The 18587-nt window shown below is 42.8% G+C and overlaps 1 protein-coding gene across 2 annotated transcripts in view; it reads right to left on the bottom strand.

Annotated features, from left to right (window-relative positions):
* Window positions 1–18342, bottom strand: part of rims4 (regulating synaptic membrane exocytosis 4) — a 51899-nt gene extending 33557 nt beyond the window's left edge. Inside the window, exon 1 of one of the 2 annotated variants that reach the window (XM_014165913.3) lies at window positions 17069–18342. In XM_014165913.3, coding sequence (XP_014021388.1) covers window positions 17069–17222 — 154 coding nt within the window. In that variant the 5' untranslated portion in view covers window positions 17223–18342. The remainder of the gene's footprint in view (window positions 1–17068) is intronic. The other variant, XM_014165914.3, reaches the window with a different exon arrangement.
* Between the last annotated feature and the right edge of the window lie 245 nt (window positions 18343–18587).

The following is an 18587-nucleotide window of genomic DNA, read 5'->3' as shown; positions in this document are numbered from 1 at the left end:
TGGTTAAAACCCTGAATGGGAGACCAAGGGGATAGCTGTAGACAGATCAACTCTCCCGTAGAAGGTGCAGCCCAGCCTATTGTTTCTTGCTTATAGTGGATATTATGTTGAAGATCTGTTGTTTCAAAGGTACAAATTCAACATATTTTATATAAGGTTTGTCTATGTTTAAAATTGGTTACCATGATTACCTAATAGTGTGGTGGAAATTCCACCCTCAAAACAACAGTTAATGACTATTTTAAAATCCAATGTTTTTTTCACGTAGATTCCACATCACAATGTGTTGACAAATGACATTAAAACAACATAGATTTAACCAGTTTGTGCCTGTGTGGCAAGGGTCGATGGGTTGTGCCATTGGGTCATTTGAGGTTCATTATGTGCATCTGTCTGTTTCACATATGATCTTGTTTATTATGTAAGGATTTAGCCTGCATCAAAGTGTCAATGTTACATTCAAACCTCCACCCATACCCAAAACAAAACTATATTATACTAGGCTATATCAATAATAGGATCATGTTTGCTCCACATACTAGGTCATGAATGACATCCTTGATTTAGCCTCCAACTGCAAACACACTAGCAACATTTAAAAACAGGGCTTTGATTTTTCAAAAGGCAGTATTCCTTAACTCAGAGGGAGAATTTTTCCAAATGGAGTTGTTGATGTACAGCAGTGCAAAACTTTAATTTGGAAATCTACAGAATGCCAGAACTGTTGTACAACAAGTGCCAACCACACAGCCACATTATTTACAGTAAAGGCTCTGCCTGCTAAATGTCATTCATTATGTTATGAGACCTCTGTGAACTGGAACAATTCATAGGTATTCCTGTACACCAACGCATAACAACGAATTAAGAGGAACCTTAAGGGTTCATAATGTCAAGGTAATAATAAATTGGCTACCATGTCCTTGTGCAAAGTACTATAGCAAGTTATAGAGACAAAGGTAGACGTTTTTTTCTATTTCTAATTCTCAATAAATACAGCGCATATAATCAGATGTTCACAGTAGTAGCCTCGCCTACCTAACATTTCTCATTCTAAGCAAGAGACTTTTTGATAGAGTGATCCAACAGGCTTGATAAAAAAGTCTTTGACATCGTCAATCTATTATTGACAGGAAAATGTCCCCTTTTTACAGCCTGGTGGAGCAGACAGAGTGCAGTATCAGTTGCAGGTCATCCTAGTCTATGCCTCCATGTTAACTTTGTACTGTGCCATTGTCTCACAGCCATGCAGTACAGTACTGAACACTATAGACACCTTGCCCAAAGATACAGAGAATAGGTCCATAGTCTTCCATGCAATAATAATACTATTGAGATTTGATCATTTGCTGCGTGTAAAATAACAGTGATATCTGTACATGGCCCGGTCTTACATAGCAACTCCAGTAGGGGGTGTCATGGATTTGGTTTTTAATAATGCTCAGATGTGACCCAGAACATTGCTATTTTCATGCTGTTCACTGGGAAATTAAGCATAGGCATATTGGGGTTACTCAAAGACTGGTTTAAAAAAATTGTGCATTGATACGCATCCTGTCTGCAAGTAACTGAATTCCACTCATTAAGAATGGGAATACAATCATGTTCAGCATTCAAATCCTGAATCTTAGACACATTTCATATACTACCTGTTCATGCTGTCTGAAAACATATCAACCCGAGTGTACTTTATAAAAGCAATGAGCAGCATGCTGTCCTAACAACTACTCTAAAGCTATGTCTGAAAAAGGACATTCCACCACAAGAAGTATGAAAAGGATGTTGTTGCTATGGGAGACCACACCAAAGACATTCTGGATGTGTGTCCCATGGCTTTGAAAATGTTTTAGAGAAGGATCATTATGTCTTACTTATATTCTCTTAGAGTGTAACACTATTTCACCTTTCCAGCAAGATCCAGCTGAACAATAGTGTTATGCACAGCAGGCAGGAGTATAATGGTTCTTGCAAGGTTGAGACAGATGTACAGTACAAATGGAATAAGAATTCATATACCATAGAAAGGGACAATAAACATTAAATGAACCCTGAACACAGATACCTGTTCTGTTGCAAATAGTATAATAAATGACTTGCCATTAAAAACAGTGCTATAAACTGAAGTAAAATACACAGGCTCATTGATTTGTCATCATAAAAAACATTGTTTGTACAATTTTATATGTGCTCTAGTCTATGAAACTTCAATTATCTGGCAACAGCTCTGTGGGACAGTCCTGCAATCCTGCAAAGCATGTAAATTGCACACTCCCTGAAAAGTTAAAATATCTGTGGCATTGTGTTTTGTGACAATACTGCACATTTTAGAGTGGCCTTTTATGGTCCCCAGCACAAGGTGCACCTCTGTAGTGATCGAGCTGGATAATCAGCTTCTTGATATGCCACACCTGTCAGGATGATGGATTATCTTGGCAAAGGAGAAATGCTCACTAACAGGGATATAAACAAATTTGTGCACAGAATTTGAGAGAAATTCCTGGGATCTTTTATTTTAGCTCATGAAACATGGGACCAACACTTTACATGTTGTGTTTATATTTTTGTTTAGTATAGCAGTAATATAACAAATTGATCATGTATACAGTATTTAAATACATTTTCATTCTCTGTAACAAATGTACACTAAAAAACAGACTCAGAAAGCAATGCATTTTCAGCTGATTACCTTATTTTGTCATTTCAACATAGGTTTGTTTTCAAGCATCTGCTTTTTTTACATGAAAAGAGACTTTGTCTTTACTTAGAGGCCTCTAGGAAACCACCAATCTACAATGTTTGAGCATGAAGACAAGAATCGGGACCGTATGACGCACGAACCTTCCCATCAATGTGAACCAGATTGATAACTTTGGTGTCCAGTCTAATGTAGCACATGCACAAGTAGGTCTCATTACAGAGGTCCCTAGTGTGGGGATATAAATGAAATAGAGCACATTGATTAATTTGACTGAATTCATTTAGCACATAGATTTGAAACAGGGAAAGGGAGAGAAGAAGGGGTATTTTTAAAGCACCTGCTGATCATTTTGCTTATTAAATGGTTCACAAGATAGCAGTAGCGGTACATGGGTAAAATCACTGCTGAAGCCAAGCCTATGTTGTGATAATTGCGTTGTTTGCTCTTTAACCCATTCGTTCATACGCCACCATGATATACAATAAGGCCGCGACAACAAAAAGACAACAGTCACACAGTGGCGGTTTGGTGTTTCATTACAAAACCGGAGAGCAACATCTGTCCAGTGAAGTCCACAAAGCATATATTGCATGGTCAAGCAACTTAATGTTTTCGACAGTTTACTAAACAACTACTGATTTAGAACAACGGAGTTACTGCAAGTCAGCACAAAGACCACTGCCTCAGCTATTCCAGCACCATTTAAACTTAAACATCAAATCAACAAGGCTATATATGCTTAATTTAATACAGTGAAAACAAACTTAAAGATACCGAAAAAGATTTAGTCCAATCAATGTTCCTAAATATGATGTGGCTGTCCATGGTACTGGTGTGTGTGTGTGTGTGTGTGTGTGTGTGTGTGTGTGTGTGTGTGTGTGTGTGTGTGTGTGTGTGTGTGTGTGTAGACTACTTGAACGCCAATGCCATCCTCTTCACTTTCAGGTTGGCAAAACGGTCTATGGCTCTGTCATACAGTACACTTTTAGTTTTTGTTGTCAGAGGCTGCCTAGCTTAAATGCTTGCAAGCCTAACTTCCTCGCATGGGAAACAATGAACCAGCTAAGTCAGCTACCTAGTTAACATGAGCCTAGGTAGGCTACATATTGAACATATTGTCTCAGGCCAGTGGCACAATATGTGATTCAGGCACTTGTGAATTGAAGGAAAATTATCCAAACACAGTCTTTTGTCTGCAATGTATTTTTCGTTATGTGTCGGAACCCAGTAAGACTAGCAGTCACTAATGAGGATCCTAATAAAAACATATAAAATATATATATTATTTTATCATCTTTATTTTTTACTTGTCAAATATTTGGGGATATTTGGGGCTTTCCTTGACATCCTTGAACACACGTCACTGCAAAACAGGCACAGGCCTTGTAAATGCCCGTGGTGTGATAATCCCATTGATGGAAGAAATACGTTCTAGTTTTTTAAATTGAAACTGAACATTGTATTTCTTATCTTCAAAATCTCATGCATCAGAAACAACATGTTTTATCACTATTTCTATCAACATCTGTATCTGCTTCTCCTCCCATAGAGAATGGCTTGTGAAAGGCCTTCCCTGTAGCTCAGCTGGTAGAGCATGGTGTTTGCAACGCCAGGGTTGTGGGTTCGATTCCCATGGGGGGCCAGTACGGGGAAAAAAAATGTATGAAATGAAATGTAAGTCGCTCTGGATAAGAGCGTCTGCTGAATGACTAAAATGTAAATGTAAAGGGATATTTTCTAATGTTTTAATATAATTAAATGTATCATTCCTATCGCCTGGGGTGTTGTCGATCCCAAACCCCAGTCGTCAATGCTCTTTTTAATTCTGATCATTGATTGGGCCATCATATAGCACTTCATTACTCACTATTCCATTAATGAACCATTAAGCAGGTGATGGATTGGTGGTGCCTGTAACTCATCAATCCCTAATGATTTCAAGGAATGGTCTTGCTGTAGACCACTCTGCCTCTGGGGTGTCTTCTGTGTTAGATGGTTTGATCAAATGACCCAGGTCATGAGGTTTGAAAGTCATTGAACAGAATATGCAATCCTACATCTGATGAAGGATATACTCAGGGTTTCAGATGTCTCTGATGAAACAGACTCTGATCCCTTGTTTGGAACTCATCCATTCACAATATTACAATTTCCCAACCTGTACAACTCTATTTTGTTGTAACTTGTCTGACTTGATATAGTCATGCTGGTCAATGGCATCTAAGTCAAATACCATGAGTAATAACATCCCATAATACACTAGAAATGAATCTTGACATTGATGTGGAGGATACAGATGCCCTAATAACAATGCTGCAGTAAGGCCAATGGGTTTGGGATGGGCTCATTGTGTTAAGCCCTAAGTAGTCCCATTTTGCAAAGCCGATAAGAGCATGTTATGTAAACGCCTAAAACAAAACAAGCAGCCATCCTAATAGACCTCCAAGAGAAACATATGATTTAGGTCTGTCACACAGTCCTGGGTCACATTCAGTAGGCAAACGTGGAACATTGCAGATAGAAACATCATGAATAGGGCCAACATGATTTCTCATTCTACATGTAAGAGAGGCATGTTTGTTCTATATCATATATTTATATCTGAATGTTCCACAGCTCCTGTTATAGGCTAGCTCCGAATGGGGAGGTCGTAGCTGTAGCACACATTTGCTTAAAGGTCAGGTCAGTGCTTGTTCTGTACAGACCTTGCTTTCATAGAACACATGTGTGTGCATATCCACAGCATTGTATTAGCTAGAACAAAGCAAGCAAGGAAAGGAGGAGGAGGTGGAGGGGTTGAGGCAGGCAAGCTGCATGAATGGGTTTCACATGGCTAACAAGAGAACATCAATAGATTACTAACAGGGTTACTTCATCTCATCTATCTCATGTTTGTGTAAATCAAATATGGATTTGCCATTTTTAGAGGGTTGCTCTAGGATGAAATCTCATACATAGTGACAGATTATATAAATCATGGAGGGATTATACACTTGATAAAGCCTAAAAAAGTCACATTGCCACTGAGTAACTTCAGATGCACAGATGTTTTAATTCAAAGTCTATTAGGTGCTAAGGGATATTTACCCCCTACACACACACATGACAACTTTAATTCCTCATTGTTTAATACATACCCATGCAAGTGCATGGGTATGGGAACAAAATTTCTCGAGACAGTGTCTCTTTCACTCTCTCTCTCGTTCTCACTATTTCTCGCTCTCTCTCTGTCTCAATAATATTTTGAGAGGCAGCATCAAACCAGGCTTGACAGTGAGGGAGTGGTAACAAGCATAGGAAGTTCATAGATTTTTTTCAATAGATCCCAGTTCCTCTCCTGGAGGCGCTAGAAAACAGGCTTAGCATATAGATCCTCAGGAGTGCGTCAACACGAGTGGTAAACACGAACATTTGAAGCAAAAGATGATACTTTAAATAAATTGGGAGAAGGTTGTGCGGTGTGTTGGATCTGAAGACACATTTCTTACATGTAGTCCATTTTGGGACACTATGAACACAGCTGAGACACTGACCATGGGAAAGGTAATAGATACTTGACCTTTGAGGCATAGGTTGAGCTGAGGACCAAATAGAGAGGTTATGCATTCATGCCATGAGGCTATGAAGTGAACATGGAAATAACTGTAAACTGACCCAGAAAAGACAATGCATTTCTGAATCGGGATGACAGTACTTCTAGGTCTCAGAATGGCAGTAGTGATACACTTAGCCATCCACCACACTTTGGCCTCCTCCAGCAGCAACCCCAACAGCCAGATGAAACTGTGTGATTTGAGTCAAGTGCACCAGGGCGTGAACTCACAACCTTTCGCACCACAACATAACATACCCAAGAAGCACCATCAATACCACTGACCCCAAAAAGCCAAGGCATTTCTGTTATCGCAACAACAGTACTTCTAGGTGTCATGAAGGCAGTAGTGGTGCACTTAGCCATCTTCTGCATAACCAGAGGCGCCTGAGCAATGGAGCCAATGGAGCAGCTGCACTTCCACTTTCAAAATAAGGGTGCAAAAGTATTGTTTTGCAGATTATCATATTCCATTGGGAAATCTGTCATTTTTTTATATTTGCAATGTTTTGAGCTATTCTGTAATACTATAGATATGACAATTTTATATATGATATAAAAATTAACAGATTCCATTTTGCACCCCCTGCCCCAATAGACTCAAGATGAATGGTTTTGAGCACTGGAAAGTTTTGCTTCCCTCCTGTGTGCCACTGTTTTAGTTTAGTTAGAAAGGGGTGACAGGTAGCCTAGTGGTTAGAACGTTGAGCCAGTAACCAAAAGGTTTCTAGGCGAATCCCCGAGATGACAAGGTAAAAATCTGACGTTCTGTCCCTGAACAAAGCAGTTAACCCACTGTTCCTAGGCCGTCATTGTAAATAAGAATTTGTTCTTAACTGACTTAACTGACTTGCCTGGTTAAAAAAAAGCACTAGTTTCACCATTGGTGTTTAAAATGAAAAGGCACCTGCAAAATAAAATGGTTTATACATTTTTTTGTGCTGTTGTTACATTTTTATTGATGGTGTTGGTCCAATGGTGCTGTTACATATAATTTGAGCTGTGTGCACCACCAGCAAATTCATTGTATCATTTCACTTTGCCTGTTTGAACCATGATGAGCATGGGCATGTCTGATTAGGCTTCACTGTAGTGCAGACTCTGACTCTGAGTAGCCTTCCATCAGCCTACCAAAGGTTGCACCTGAGCAGAAAACTGCCTGTCCGGTAGCTCGCAAGCTGTCAATGAGTAGCTCGCAAGTAGATAGTGATATTAGGCCTAATATTACATCATTAAATCAGTTAAATCATTTTCCTCCCAAGCTGTTTACAGGCATTTAACAGCATTCTGCATTTTTGCCATCTACTGATGATTATGTTCATGTATTTCATGATTATGATGTTTCTTCAGCATTTGTTGACAGATATGTAGCCTACTCATGGTGGTTATTGTTCAAAAGGCCTCTATTAAACAGAATGACAATTTAACAATAATTGGAAAATAATTGATAGTAGCCTTGTCCTGCAGGGACTGTTCAAACCAGTTTGTTCTCTCATCTTAAAAAGGCAAGATTCTCAATGTAGGCTACAGTAGAATGATTTTTGTAAAAAATGTGTGGTTTTAAGAACGAAAACGCAATTAAGTTATAAATGTTCTTTGTTTTTAGTCATCAAATTGGCCTACACAATAACAAAATATGCAAGCTGTGTATGATTAGCTTGCGAAAACATGTTTTAGTATGAAGTAGCTTTTATGAAAGAAAAGGTTGGAGAACCCTGCTCTAGCCCAAACTGATCAAATATGACCCATATTACCGGAGCAACATTTTATTATTTCTATTGCAGATTCAGGGCCGCAACTTATGGATATTTATATAGTTGCCCCCAAAAAATGCTAATTTGATAATAAAAAACGAATAATATGTTTGCAATATTCTTTTTATGTGAACATAATCAATTACCAAATTTAAATGCAAAACTCCAGTTTGCATTTTCAAGTTCTTTTTCAATGCCCTCACATTGTCACGCCCTGACCTTAGAGAGACGCTTTATTTCTCTATTTGGTTAGGTCAGGGTGTGATGTGGGGTGGGCATTCTATGTTATCTATTTCTTTGTTTTGGCCGAGTAGGGTTCCCAATCAGAGGCAGCTGTCTATCGTTGTCTCTGATTGGGAATCATTCTTAGGCAGCCTTTTCCCACCTGTGTTTGTGGGTAGTTGTTTTCTGTTTTGTATTTCTGCACCTGACAGAACTGTGCGCTTTTCGTTTTGTTATTTTTATTCGAGTGTTTCATTGTTAATAAAATCATGAACACTTTCCACACTGTGCTTTGGTCCACTCCTTCCGACGAAACCCGTTACAGAACTACCCACCACCAAAGGACCAAGCAGCATGGTCAGGACCAATGGACCTGGGAGGAAATCCCGGACGGGAAAGGACCCTGGAGGCAGGCCGGGGAGTATTGCCGTCCGAAGAAGGAGATTGAAGCAGCGAGAGCAGAACAGCGACGATACGAGGAACTAGCACGGCAACGACGGAAGCACGAGAGGCAGCCCCCCCCCCCAAAAAAAAAATTGGGGGGAGCACACGGGGAGTTTGGTGGAGTCAGGTTTGGGACCTGAGCCAACTCCTCGTGCTCACCGTTGAGAGCTGAGGGGTGAACCAGAGCCAGTCAGGGAGACGAGTGAGGAATTCAACGCAAGATTCCGGAGAGAGGTGTTGACATTGAGAGCGCTGCAGAGCGGGCGGGCTGAGGAGCGTAACACCAGTCCGGTGTCATATGCACCAGTTTCACGCATCTGGCCTTCAGTGCGCCTCCCCAGTCTGGTAGTCCTGTGTCTCCTCCACGCACTCGCTTTCAGGAGCGTGTGACCAGACAGGCACCGTGTTATGCAGTGATGCGCACCGTATCTCCAGTGTGTCTCCACAGCCCAGTGCATCCTGTGCCAGCGCCCCGCACTTGCCGGGCTAAAGTGAGCATTCAGCCAGGACGGGTTGTGCCAGCTCTACGCTCCAGACCTCCAGTGCGCCTCCACGGTCCAGTATATCCTGTGCCTCCTCGTCGCACTCTCCTTGAAGTGAGTGTCCTCAGTCCAGTGCGTCCTGTGCCTGCTCCTCGCACTCGCCCTGAAGTGCGTGTCACCAGTCTGGTGCCACCTGTCCCGGCTCCACGCATTAGGCCTCCAGTGTGCCTGCCCAGTCCGGTGTGTCCTGTTCCTACTCTCCGCACTCGCCCTGAGGTGCGTGTTACCAGTCTGGCGCCACCTGTGCCAGCCCCACGCATTAGGCCTCCAGTGCGCCTTCCCGTTCCAGAGCTTCCGGCGACAGTTCCCAGTCCAGAGCTTCCGGCGACAGTTCCCAGTCCAGAGCTTCCGGCGACAGTTCCCAGTCCAGAGCTTCCGGCGACAGTTCCCAGTCCGGAGCTTCCGGCGACAGTTCCCAGTCCGGAGCTTCCGGCGACAGTTCCCAGTCCGGAGCTTACGGCGACGTTTCCCAGTCCGGAGCTTCCGGCGACGTTTCACAGTCCGGAACCTCCTGAGATGTTTCACAGTCTGGAACCTCCTGAGATGTTTCTCAGTCTGGAACCTCCTGAGACGGCCTGCAGTCCGGAGCCTCCTGAGACGGCCTGCAGTCCGGAGCCTCCTGAGACGGTCTGCAGTCCGGAGCCTCCTGAGATGTTTCTCAGTCTGGAACCTCCTGAGACGGCCTGCAGTCCGGAGCCTCCTGAGACGGCCTGCAGTCCGGAGCCTCCTGAGACGGCCTGCAGTCCGGAGCCTCCTGAGACGGCCTGCAGTCCGGAACCTCCAGCGGCGGCCTGCAGTCCGGAACCTCCAGCGGCGGCCTGCAGTCCGGAATCTCCAGCGGCGGCCTGCAGACCGTTGATCCACGGTCTGGTTCCTCCGGCGATGATCCACGGTCCGGTGACACAAAAGTGGAGGGATCAGCGGGCGGAGCGGGGGCTACACCCCGGAGCCGCCACCAAGGATAGATGCCCACCCGGACCCTCCCCTATAGGTTTAGGTTTGCAGCCGGGAGTCCGCACATTTGGGGGGGGGGGGGGGGGGTACTGTCACGCCCTGACCTTAAAGAGACGCTTTATTTCTCTATTTGGTTAGGTCAGGGTGTGATGTGGGGTGGGCATTCTATGTTATCTATTTCTTTGTTTTGGCCGAGTAGGGTTCCCAATCAGAGGCAGCTGTCTATCGTTGTCTCTGATTGGGAATCATACTTAGGCAGCCTTTTCCCACCTATGTTTGTGGGTAGTTGTTTTCTGTTTTGTATTTCTGTACCTGACAGAACTGTGCGCTTTCGTTTTGTTATTTTTGTTCGAGTGTTTCATTGTTAATAAAATCATGAACACTTTCCACGCTGCGCTTTGGTCCACTCCTTCCGACGAAACCCGTTACACTGTCTTATTTAGAAAGAAAATTGTTAAAAGATAAATCAAAGTCACATTTGTAATTGTACTGCATTATTGTGACTGCATTATTTGTGACAAAAAAAGATGAACTTAATGTACAATTTAAAAATGTTTTTTTTTTTTATATTGTCAGTATGACTATCTAAGTTATAAAATACGATATTAAAGTGATATTAAGGCTTTCACAATTCAATTAATGGAAACAGAAAGGAGTCATGGATGCATTCAGGTGCGTGTGCCATGGCAAATTTTCTTCATAATATTGATCATAAACGTTGACACTGTAAATTACCTGAGTTTTATGATATGGAAATGTGAAGTGCACATCTGGACTCACAGGTGTTTGGCTTGCTTGTATGACATCAAAGCAGTATTTATTATAATTCTCAACGTCTCATCTTTCAAAATACATGAAGTCCTCTTAATTTACGGCATTTCCCTCACTCAGACAATAAACATTTGCAGAAGATGCTCAAATAGCGGGAGGGATGGGGGCAACTTCTTGTCATGCGAGGTGCTGAAGTTCAGAATGGCTGTCAGTCAAAACCCATACAGTGTTGTGAAGCGCAGAGCCAGAGATCTTAACCATGACAAGGTAACTGGGAATATGGCTGAATACAAACAGTGTAGTTATTCCCTCCGTAAGGCAATCAAACAGGCAAAACGTCAGTACAGAGACAAAGCGGAGTCACAATTCAACGGCTCAGACACAAGGGTCTACAGACAATCATGGACTACAAAGGGAAAACCAGCCATGTCGCGGACACCGATGTCTTGCTTGCGGACAAGCTAAACAACTTCTTTGCCCGCTTTGAGGATAACACAGTGCCAACAACGTGGCCCGCTACCAAGAACTGTGGGCTTTCCTTCTCTGTGGCCAACATTTAAGTGTGTTAACCCCCGCAAAGTTGCCAGCCCAGAAGGCATCCCTTGCGGCATCCTCAGAGCATGCACAGACAAGCTGGCTGGAGTGTTTATGGACAATTCAATCTCTCCCTATCCCAGTCTGCTGTCCACGTTTGAAAATGTCCACCATTGTTCCTGTACCCAATAAAGCAAAGATAACTGATCTAAATGACTATTGCACCGTAGCACTCACTTCGGTCATCATGAAGTGCTTTGAGAGGCTTGTTAAGGTTCATATCACCTCTACCATATCACCCCTACCTTACCTGACACCCTAGACCCATTTCAATTTGCATACCGCCCCAATAGATCCACAGACGATGCAATCGCCATCGCACTGCACACTGCCTTATCCCATCTGGACAAGAGGAATACCTACAGTATGCAAGTATTCTGTGCATTGACTATAGCTCAGCATTTAAGACCATAGTACCCTCCAAGCTCATCATTAAGCTCGGGGCCCTGGGTCTTAACCCGCCCTGTGCAACTGGGTCCTGGACTTCCTGACAGTCCGCCCCCAGGTGATGAAGGTAGGAAACAACACCTCCACTTTGCTGATCCTCAACACAGGGACTGCACAAGGGTGTGTGCTCAACCCCTTCCTGTACTCCCTGTTCACCCATGACTGCGTGGCCACTCACGCCTCCAACTCAATCATCAAGTTTGCAGACAACACAACAGCAGTAGGCCTGATTACCAACAATGACGAGACAGCCTACAGGGAGGAGGTGAGGGCCCTGGGAGAGTGGTGTCAGGAAAAAAACATCTCACTCAATGTCAACAAAACAAAGGAGCTGATCATGGACTTCAGGAGACAGCAGTGGGAGCATGCCCCCATCCACATCGTTGGGGTCGCAGTGGAAAAGATGGAAAGCTTCAAGTTCCTCGGCATACACATCACTGACGATCTGAAATGGTCCACCCACACAGACAGTGTGGTGATGAAGTCGCAACAGCGCCTCTTCAACCTCAGGAGGCTGAAGAAATTTGGCTTGGCCACTAAAACCTTCAAAAACCTTTACAGATGCACAATTGAGAGCATCCTGTCGGGCTGTATCGCCGCCTGGTACGGCAACTGCACTGCCCGCAACCCCAGGGCTCTCCAGAGGGTGGTGCAGTCTGCCAAATGCATCACCAGAGGCAAACTACCTCCCTCCAGGACACCTACAGCACCCGATGTCACTGGAAGGCCAAAAAGATCAAGGACATCAACTACCCGAGCCACGGCCTGTTCACCCATTATAATCCAGAAGGCGAGGTCAGTACGGGTGCATCAAAGCTGGGACCAAGAGACTGAAAAACAGCTTCCATCTCAAGGCCATCAGACTGTTACATAGCCATTACTAGCTGGCAACCACCTGGTTACTCAACCATGCACCTTAGAGGCTGCTGCCCTATTTACTTGGAATCACTGGCCACTTTAATAATGGAACACTGGTCACTTTAATAATGTATAAATAATGTTTACATACTGCTCTGCTCATCTCATATGTATATACTGTATTCTATTCTACTGTATTTTAGTCAATGCTACTCTGACATTGCTCAATGTAATATTTATATATTTCTTAATTACATTCTTTTACTTTTAGATTTGTGTGTATTGTTGTGAATTGGTAGATACTACTGCACTGCTGGAGCTAGGAACACAAGCATTTCACTACACCCACAATAACATCTGCTAAATCTGTGTATGTGACCAATCAAATTCTATTTTATTTGATGTATAGCATGTTACTGTGCAGCCTCTGCATTCCAATTTAGGCATTTATCAGTGCCCAAATCTGCCATTTTCAACCCGTATACTGGAATGAGTCTAAAGGTTTAAGAAAAACAGTATAGAAAAAACATTTAAAATGCAAAAATAGTCTGGGTGCACCACCAAGCGTTTTCACCCCCACTTTCAAACAGTCAGGCGCACATGTGCAAAACAAGATGTTAATAATGTTAGTGTTGTTACTGCTATACTACACAGATATAAGAACAACTTAGTGCAAAGTGTTACAGAGTATATGTAAACAAAGCTTACTGAATGCATAAATGGCAAACAGTTAATAACACTATCACTAGATTGTTAAGTGATTATTTCATTTTTAAGGAAATCAACTCTATTTAACACTGAAAAACGATGCAATGCAAAATATCACAGAAATCGGTAGATATAATGTACAGTATGTTCTTCAATGGATTGCCTCTTTTCACCACCGACTAAACCTACTTTTCGGCAAATAAAGTTTTTATTGGTGACTTTTCTGGGTTGTTGCTCCAACATGGCCTCCAACGGAACCTTTTTTCCTCCATGTTCTAGCCCTGTCTAAAACATAGACCTGACTGATTGAACAACATAAAATGTTCAGTTTCCCCTGGATATAACTGATGTCTAATTAATAGCTTTGTCATTACCTGCACATTTATAGATCACCAGAACCAATACCACAGTCCTTTCCTTTTTTTTCATCAATATGTGTTGTTTCTATACTGCGCCCAATTTCTCCTCTTAGAAATTGATTTATGGTAGGTATTAGTAGGAGGGTGCCATGGGGTTGTTTCATTAATTTGTCCAATGTTGTTGGTTTTTGATGTTGTTTCATCCAATGTTCTGTTAGAAACGTCACAGCGTTCTTCAACTCCTGTTTTAGGTTAGTTTGTAGATATTTAGAAATGCTGTTTTACTTTTCTGTCAAACCAAATTTGACAGATTTGGTGGATTAAGAAGCATCCCTCATCCATATGAAATGGCTTATAGTATTGCATCTATATGACAGTATCAAATATTATGAAACAGGATTCTTTCCATTACTTTTTAATTTCCTTGGTCACTGTGTTTTTATTTGTTCCCATTTTCCTCACTTTTGGCATTAAAATGCTGCTTGTAACAATTGGGCCCCAAATATATTCCCAAATACAGTATATTCATATTTATTCACTTCTTCCCCTGGCTGAGATATGGGGACATGGGACATGGTCATCGACGGTTTTCAAGCTGTAATCAAGGCTGAGTGCCAGTACATGTCTCAACAGGCAATAATCCTCCCCTCTGGCTCCCAGCACCACTAGGTCCGCTACACTATAGCCACAGCAATGCATTCTGCCAGCATTAGCTTCACAGTAGCATCACTACCATATGCTCACCTGCTGCATTCCATTCCGGTGATTCTTACAGTACACGCAAGAAAATGACCATGATAAAAGTCTATGTCTGCTGTCTGACAAGATTAAGCCTGATGAGATGCGAGTTATGGAAAGCTGATGAGATCCTGAGATAGAGATACATATAATACATGTAGGCTACATACGTAGATCAGTGACCATGGGTTTTAACTATACATGCAAGGATTCAATCGTATCATAAAACGTCTGCCGTTTAATCGAGCGTAATGACATACTAGCATGGAAGGGCTGATGATGAAATCCAGAGATTTCTATCTGTGATAGATCTGTGACAACGGTTGCTGTGCGTGACTCTTCTGACTGTACGTAGAGCTAGAGCTTGACGGGGAGGCGCAGTCTGATGTGTTGTTCCTGTTGGCGGTGAGGTTTAGCTGGGGAGATGTGATGTCTGGCCTGGTAGCACTTTGTCTCACATGCAGATCCCCCGCGGGCTGACAGTCAGAGAGGGGAGAGGATATGGAGACATATACAGATACTGTATACCTGTACAATGCCTTCAGAAAGAATTTACACCCCTTGACTTTTCCCACATTTTGTTGTGTCTTTAAAACGGAATAAATTAAGATTTTGTGTCATCAAAACATCAAAGTAGAATTATGTTAGATTTTTTTGTTGTTGAAAATTAATATAAAAGGAAAAGCTGAAATGTATTCAACCCCTTTGTTATAGCAAGCCTAAATACATTCAGGAGTGAAAATATGCTTAACAAGTCACATAATAAGTTGTGTGGACTCAATCTCAATAATAGTGTTTAACATGATTTTTGAATGACTACCTCATCTCTGTATCCCACACATACAATTATCTGTAAGGTCCCTCAGTCAAGCAATGCATTTCAAACACAGATTCAACCTCAAAGACCACAGAGGTTTTTAAATTCCTCGTAAAGAAAAAAAATAGCAATTTAATAAATGTTGAATCCAGTCTGTAACAGAACAAAATGTGGAAAAAGTCAAAGGGTATGAATACGTTCTGAAGGCACTGCATACAGTGAAAGAGAGGGGGAGATAGAGACATAAAACCGAGGAGATGATGGAGATTGAAATATACAATGAAAGAGAATGGGAGAGAAGGAGATGGAGACAGTGAAAGAGAGGGGGAGATGGACAGTGAAAGAGAGGGGGAGATGGACAGTGAAAGAGAGGGGGAGATGGAGACAGTGAAAGAGAGGGGCATATGGAGACAGTGAAAGAGAGGGGCATATGGCGAGAGTGAAAGAGAGGGGGAGATGGAGTCATGAAAGAGAAGGGGAGATGGAGACAGTGTTAGAGAGGGGGAGATGGAGACAGTGAAAAATAGGGGGAGACGGAGACAATGAAAGAGAGGGGAGATGGAGACAGAACACACAGTAAAAGAGAGGGGAAGATGGAGACAGTGAAAAAGACGGGAAGATGGAGACAGAACACACACAGTAAAAGAGAGGGGAAGATGGAGAAAGAGACGGGAAGATGGAGACATACACAGCGAAAAGAGAGGAGGAGAGATGAGATAAAACAGCGACAGTAGCGATCTCACAATCAATTCTCCTCACCTTCACACGTTTGGCTGGCAATGTGCACCAGAGAGAGTCCAAATCAGCCTAAATATAATGACAGCGATAGGTTGAATGAGAAGTGAAATGATGAGGGCATATTTGTGGCTCAACTCAACAGAGAAATTAACCTGTAATCAGTGGGTGTTGAACTTGAGAAGTGTAGTTTGTCAAATCGCAAAATAATTAGCATTTCAATTGCGCATTCAGACACAGAACTACTACTCTCTTTTCCATGTGTCTGTCTGATTACTGTAGTTAAAGTAGCCAACTTTTGTGTGTGTGTTGGCAGCAGTCATGGGAACAGTTGTGCTAATGCATCCAGCCATTTATAATAAGATTGGGGTGGATAAATCATTTCTCAGTCAGAGAGAGACTGAATTGCTTTGTTGCCAAAGCTCCACATTAAAATGGCAGTTCTAATATTTGCAATGCATCAAGTTGGGTGACACCTATAATATTCCTTTTGGAGCTGTTAACAGTCACCCATCAGCCATTTGCAAATATATTACACACTTACATGGTGGCAACATTTGATCAGAAGCTATGTTCACTATACATCAAAATATCTGCCCAAATGGTTTATTAGACATGCAAACCACCACTACACCATAACACTCACAACTACACATGAATTTAGTTCAAGAGAGGGATACCGACATGCATAACCATGCTCCTCTCACAAACTTTCACAACCTTGTCTACCAACCTGTCACAACAACTATGAGCTACTACGAGAAGCCCACGAGCAGTGAAGATGGAAATGATGGAAGTAGTAAATGAGGAAGCCCGTGGAGGCTGCTGCTAGCACCTTTAGGCTGCTTACCGACATCGTCCTCATCAAAAGAGTTCATACAGGGGAAGTAGATGGCCAGGGCCTCGAAGGAGGCCGACAGGCTGATCCGACTCTGCGAGCGCTCCATGTAGAGCCCAGGTGTGGGCGCTGGCTCAGCCGGCTTGGCCATCCTCGCCTGGGCATTCTTCACACGGAGCACGGCACGCGGCGTCTTGACAGACTTTCACAGACCCACCAGAAGAGAGAAAAATCACCAAATCCTTCTTTCTTTCACTCTCTCTCTGCACTGGAAGGCCACCGTATATCCGGCCGTATAGATCGGCTTCTCTCCAAAGTTGATAGGTTTCCACAACTTTTGTTTGGTCAGACTGGGGTGTCCTGGTGTGTTGTGGGAGTGTCTGCTCCGAGGGTAGTCGCTGAGGAGAGGAGCAATGCTGTCCTAGAATGAGAAAATAGAATAATTCTGGGGAGAATTGAAAGGAAAAACAGACTCTCAGTTCAGTGGAGTCTGTTGTTTTGTTGAAGAGAAGGTATATTCCTACGTAGCATGCTCTATTGATGTAGCTTCACCCAGGGTAGGGTTCTCCTGTGCACTGCAATGGCGTCGGTGTCTGTCTGGTTGCTCTGGGTGATAAAGATCGGCGGAGAGAGGCTTTTACTATTTCAACAGCTTGTGCTTGACTCAGTTCATTCACTGGTAAGTCCTTTGTGGAGAAAGAGAGGGGAGAGAGCGCAGGCTGTTGCTGGGATTTTGCGGATCAGCCAATAGGAAAGCCGATGTGGGAAACTGGGTGTGGTTTAGTGCTGTCAGCAGAACTCCCCCGGCACAATGGGGCTGCGCAAGTTTATTACGTCCCCTATCCATCTTTCGCTCTCACTGGCTCTCTTTTTCTCTCTCTCACTCACCTTCTCTCTCTCTCTTTTCTGGACTTCCATTTGTGTCTCCTTCTCTCTCTCTTGCTCTGTCTCTTCTCTTTCTCTTCTCTTTCTCTCTGTTACTATTTTTCAGTACCTCTATCTCCATCCGTCATTGTCCAGCCCAGTGTTGCTCAACCACTTCCATGTCAACATTCAAACACCGCGCCTTAACTTTCGAAATGTTTGCTCCGCCGAATAGCATACCACATCCAATCATCCGCCTAGCGTTAGCTCTTCCAGCAGCAGCCTAACGTGTCACATGTACTGTCCACTTGGAAAGTATTCAGAACCCTTGACTTTTTCCACATTTTGTTACGTTACAGACTTATTCTAAAATGTCCTCATCAATCTACACACAATACCCCATAATGACAAAGCAAAAACAGAAAAACCTTATTTACATAAGTATTCAGACCCTTTGCTATGAGACTCGAAATTGAGCATCCTGTTTCCATTGATCATCCTTGAGATGTTTCTACAACTTTATTGGAGTCCACCTTTGGTAAATTCAATTTATTGGACATGATTTGGAAAGGCACTCACCTGTCTATATAAGGTCCCACAGTTGACAGTGCATGTCAGAGCAAAAACCAAGCCATGCGGTTGATGGAATTGT

This window comes from Salmo salar, chromosome 22 (assembly GCF_965601325.2).
Source record: "Salmo salar chromosome 22, fSalSal1, whole genome shotgun sequence".
In the NCBI taxonomy this organism is placed as follows: Eukaryota; Metazoa; Chordata; class Actinopteri; order Salmoniformes; family Salmonidae; genus Salmo; species Salmo salar.
The sequence above is the reverse complement of the archived record's forward strand: the minus strand, read 5'-3'. Positions and strand labels throughout refer to the sequence as shown.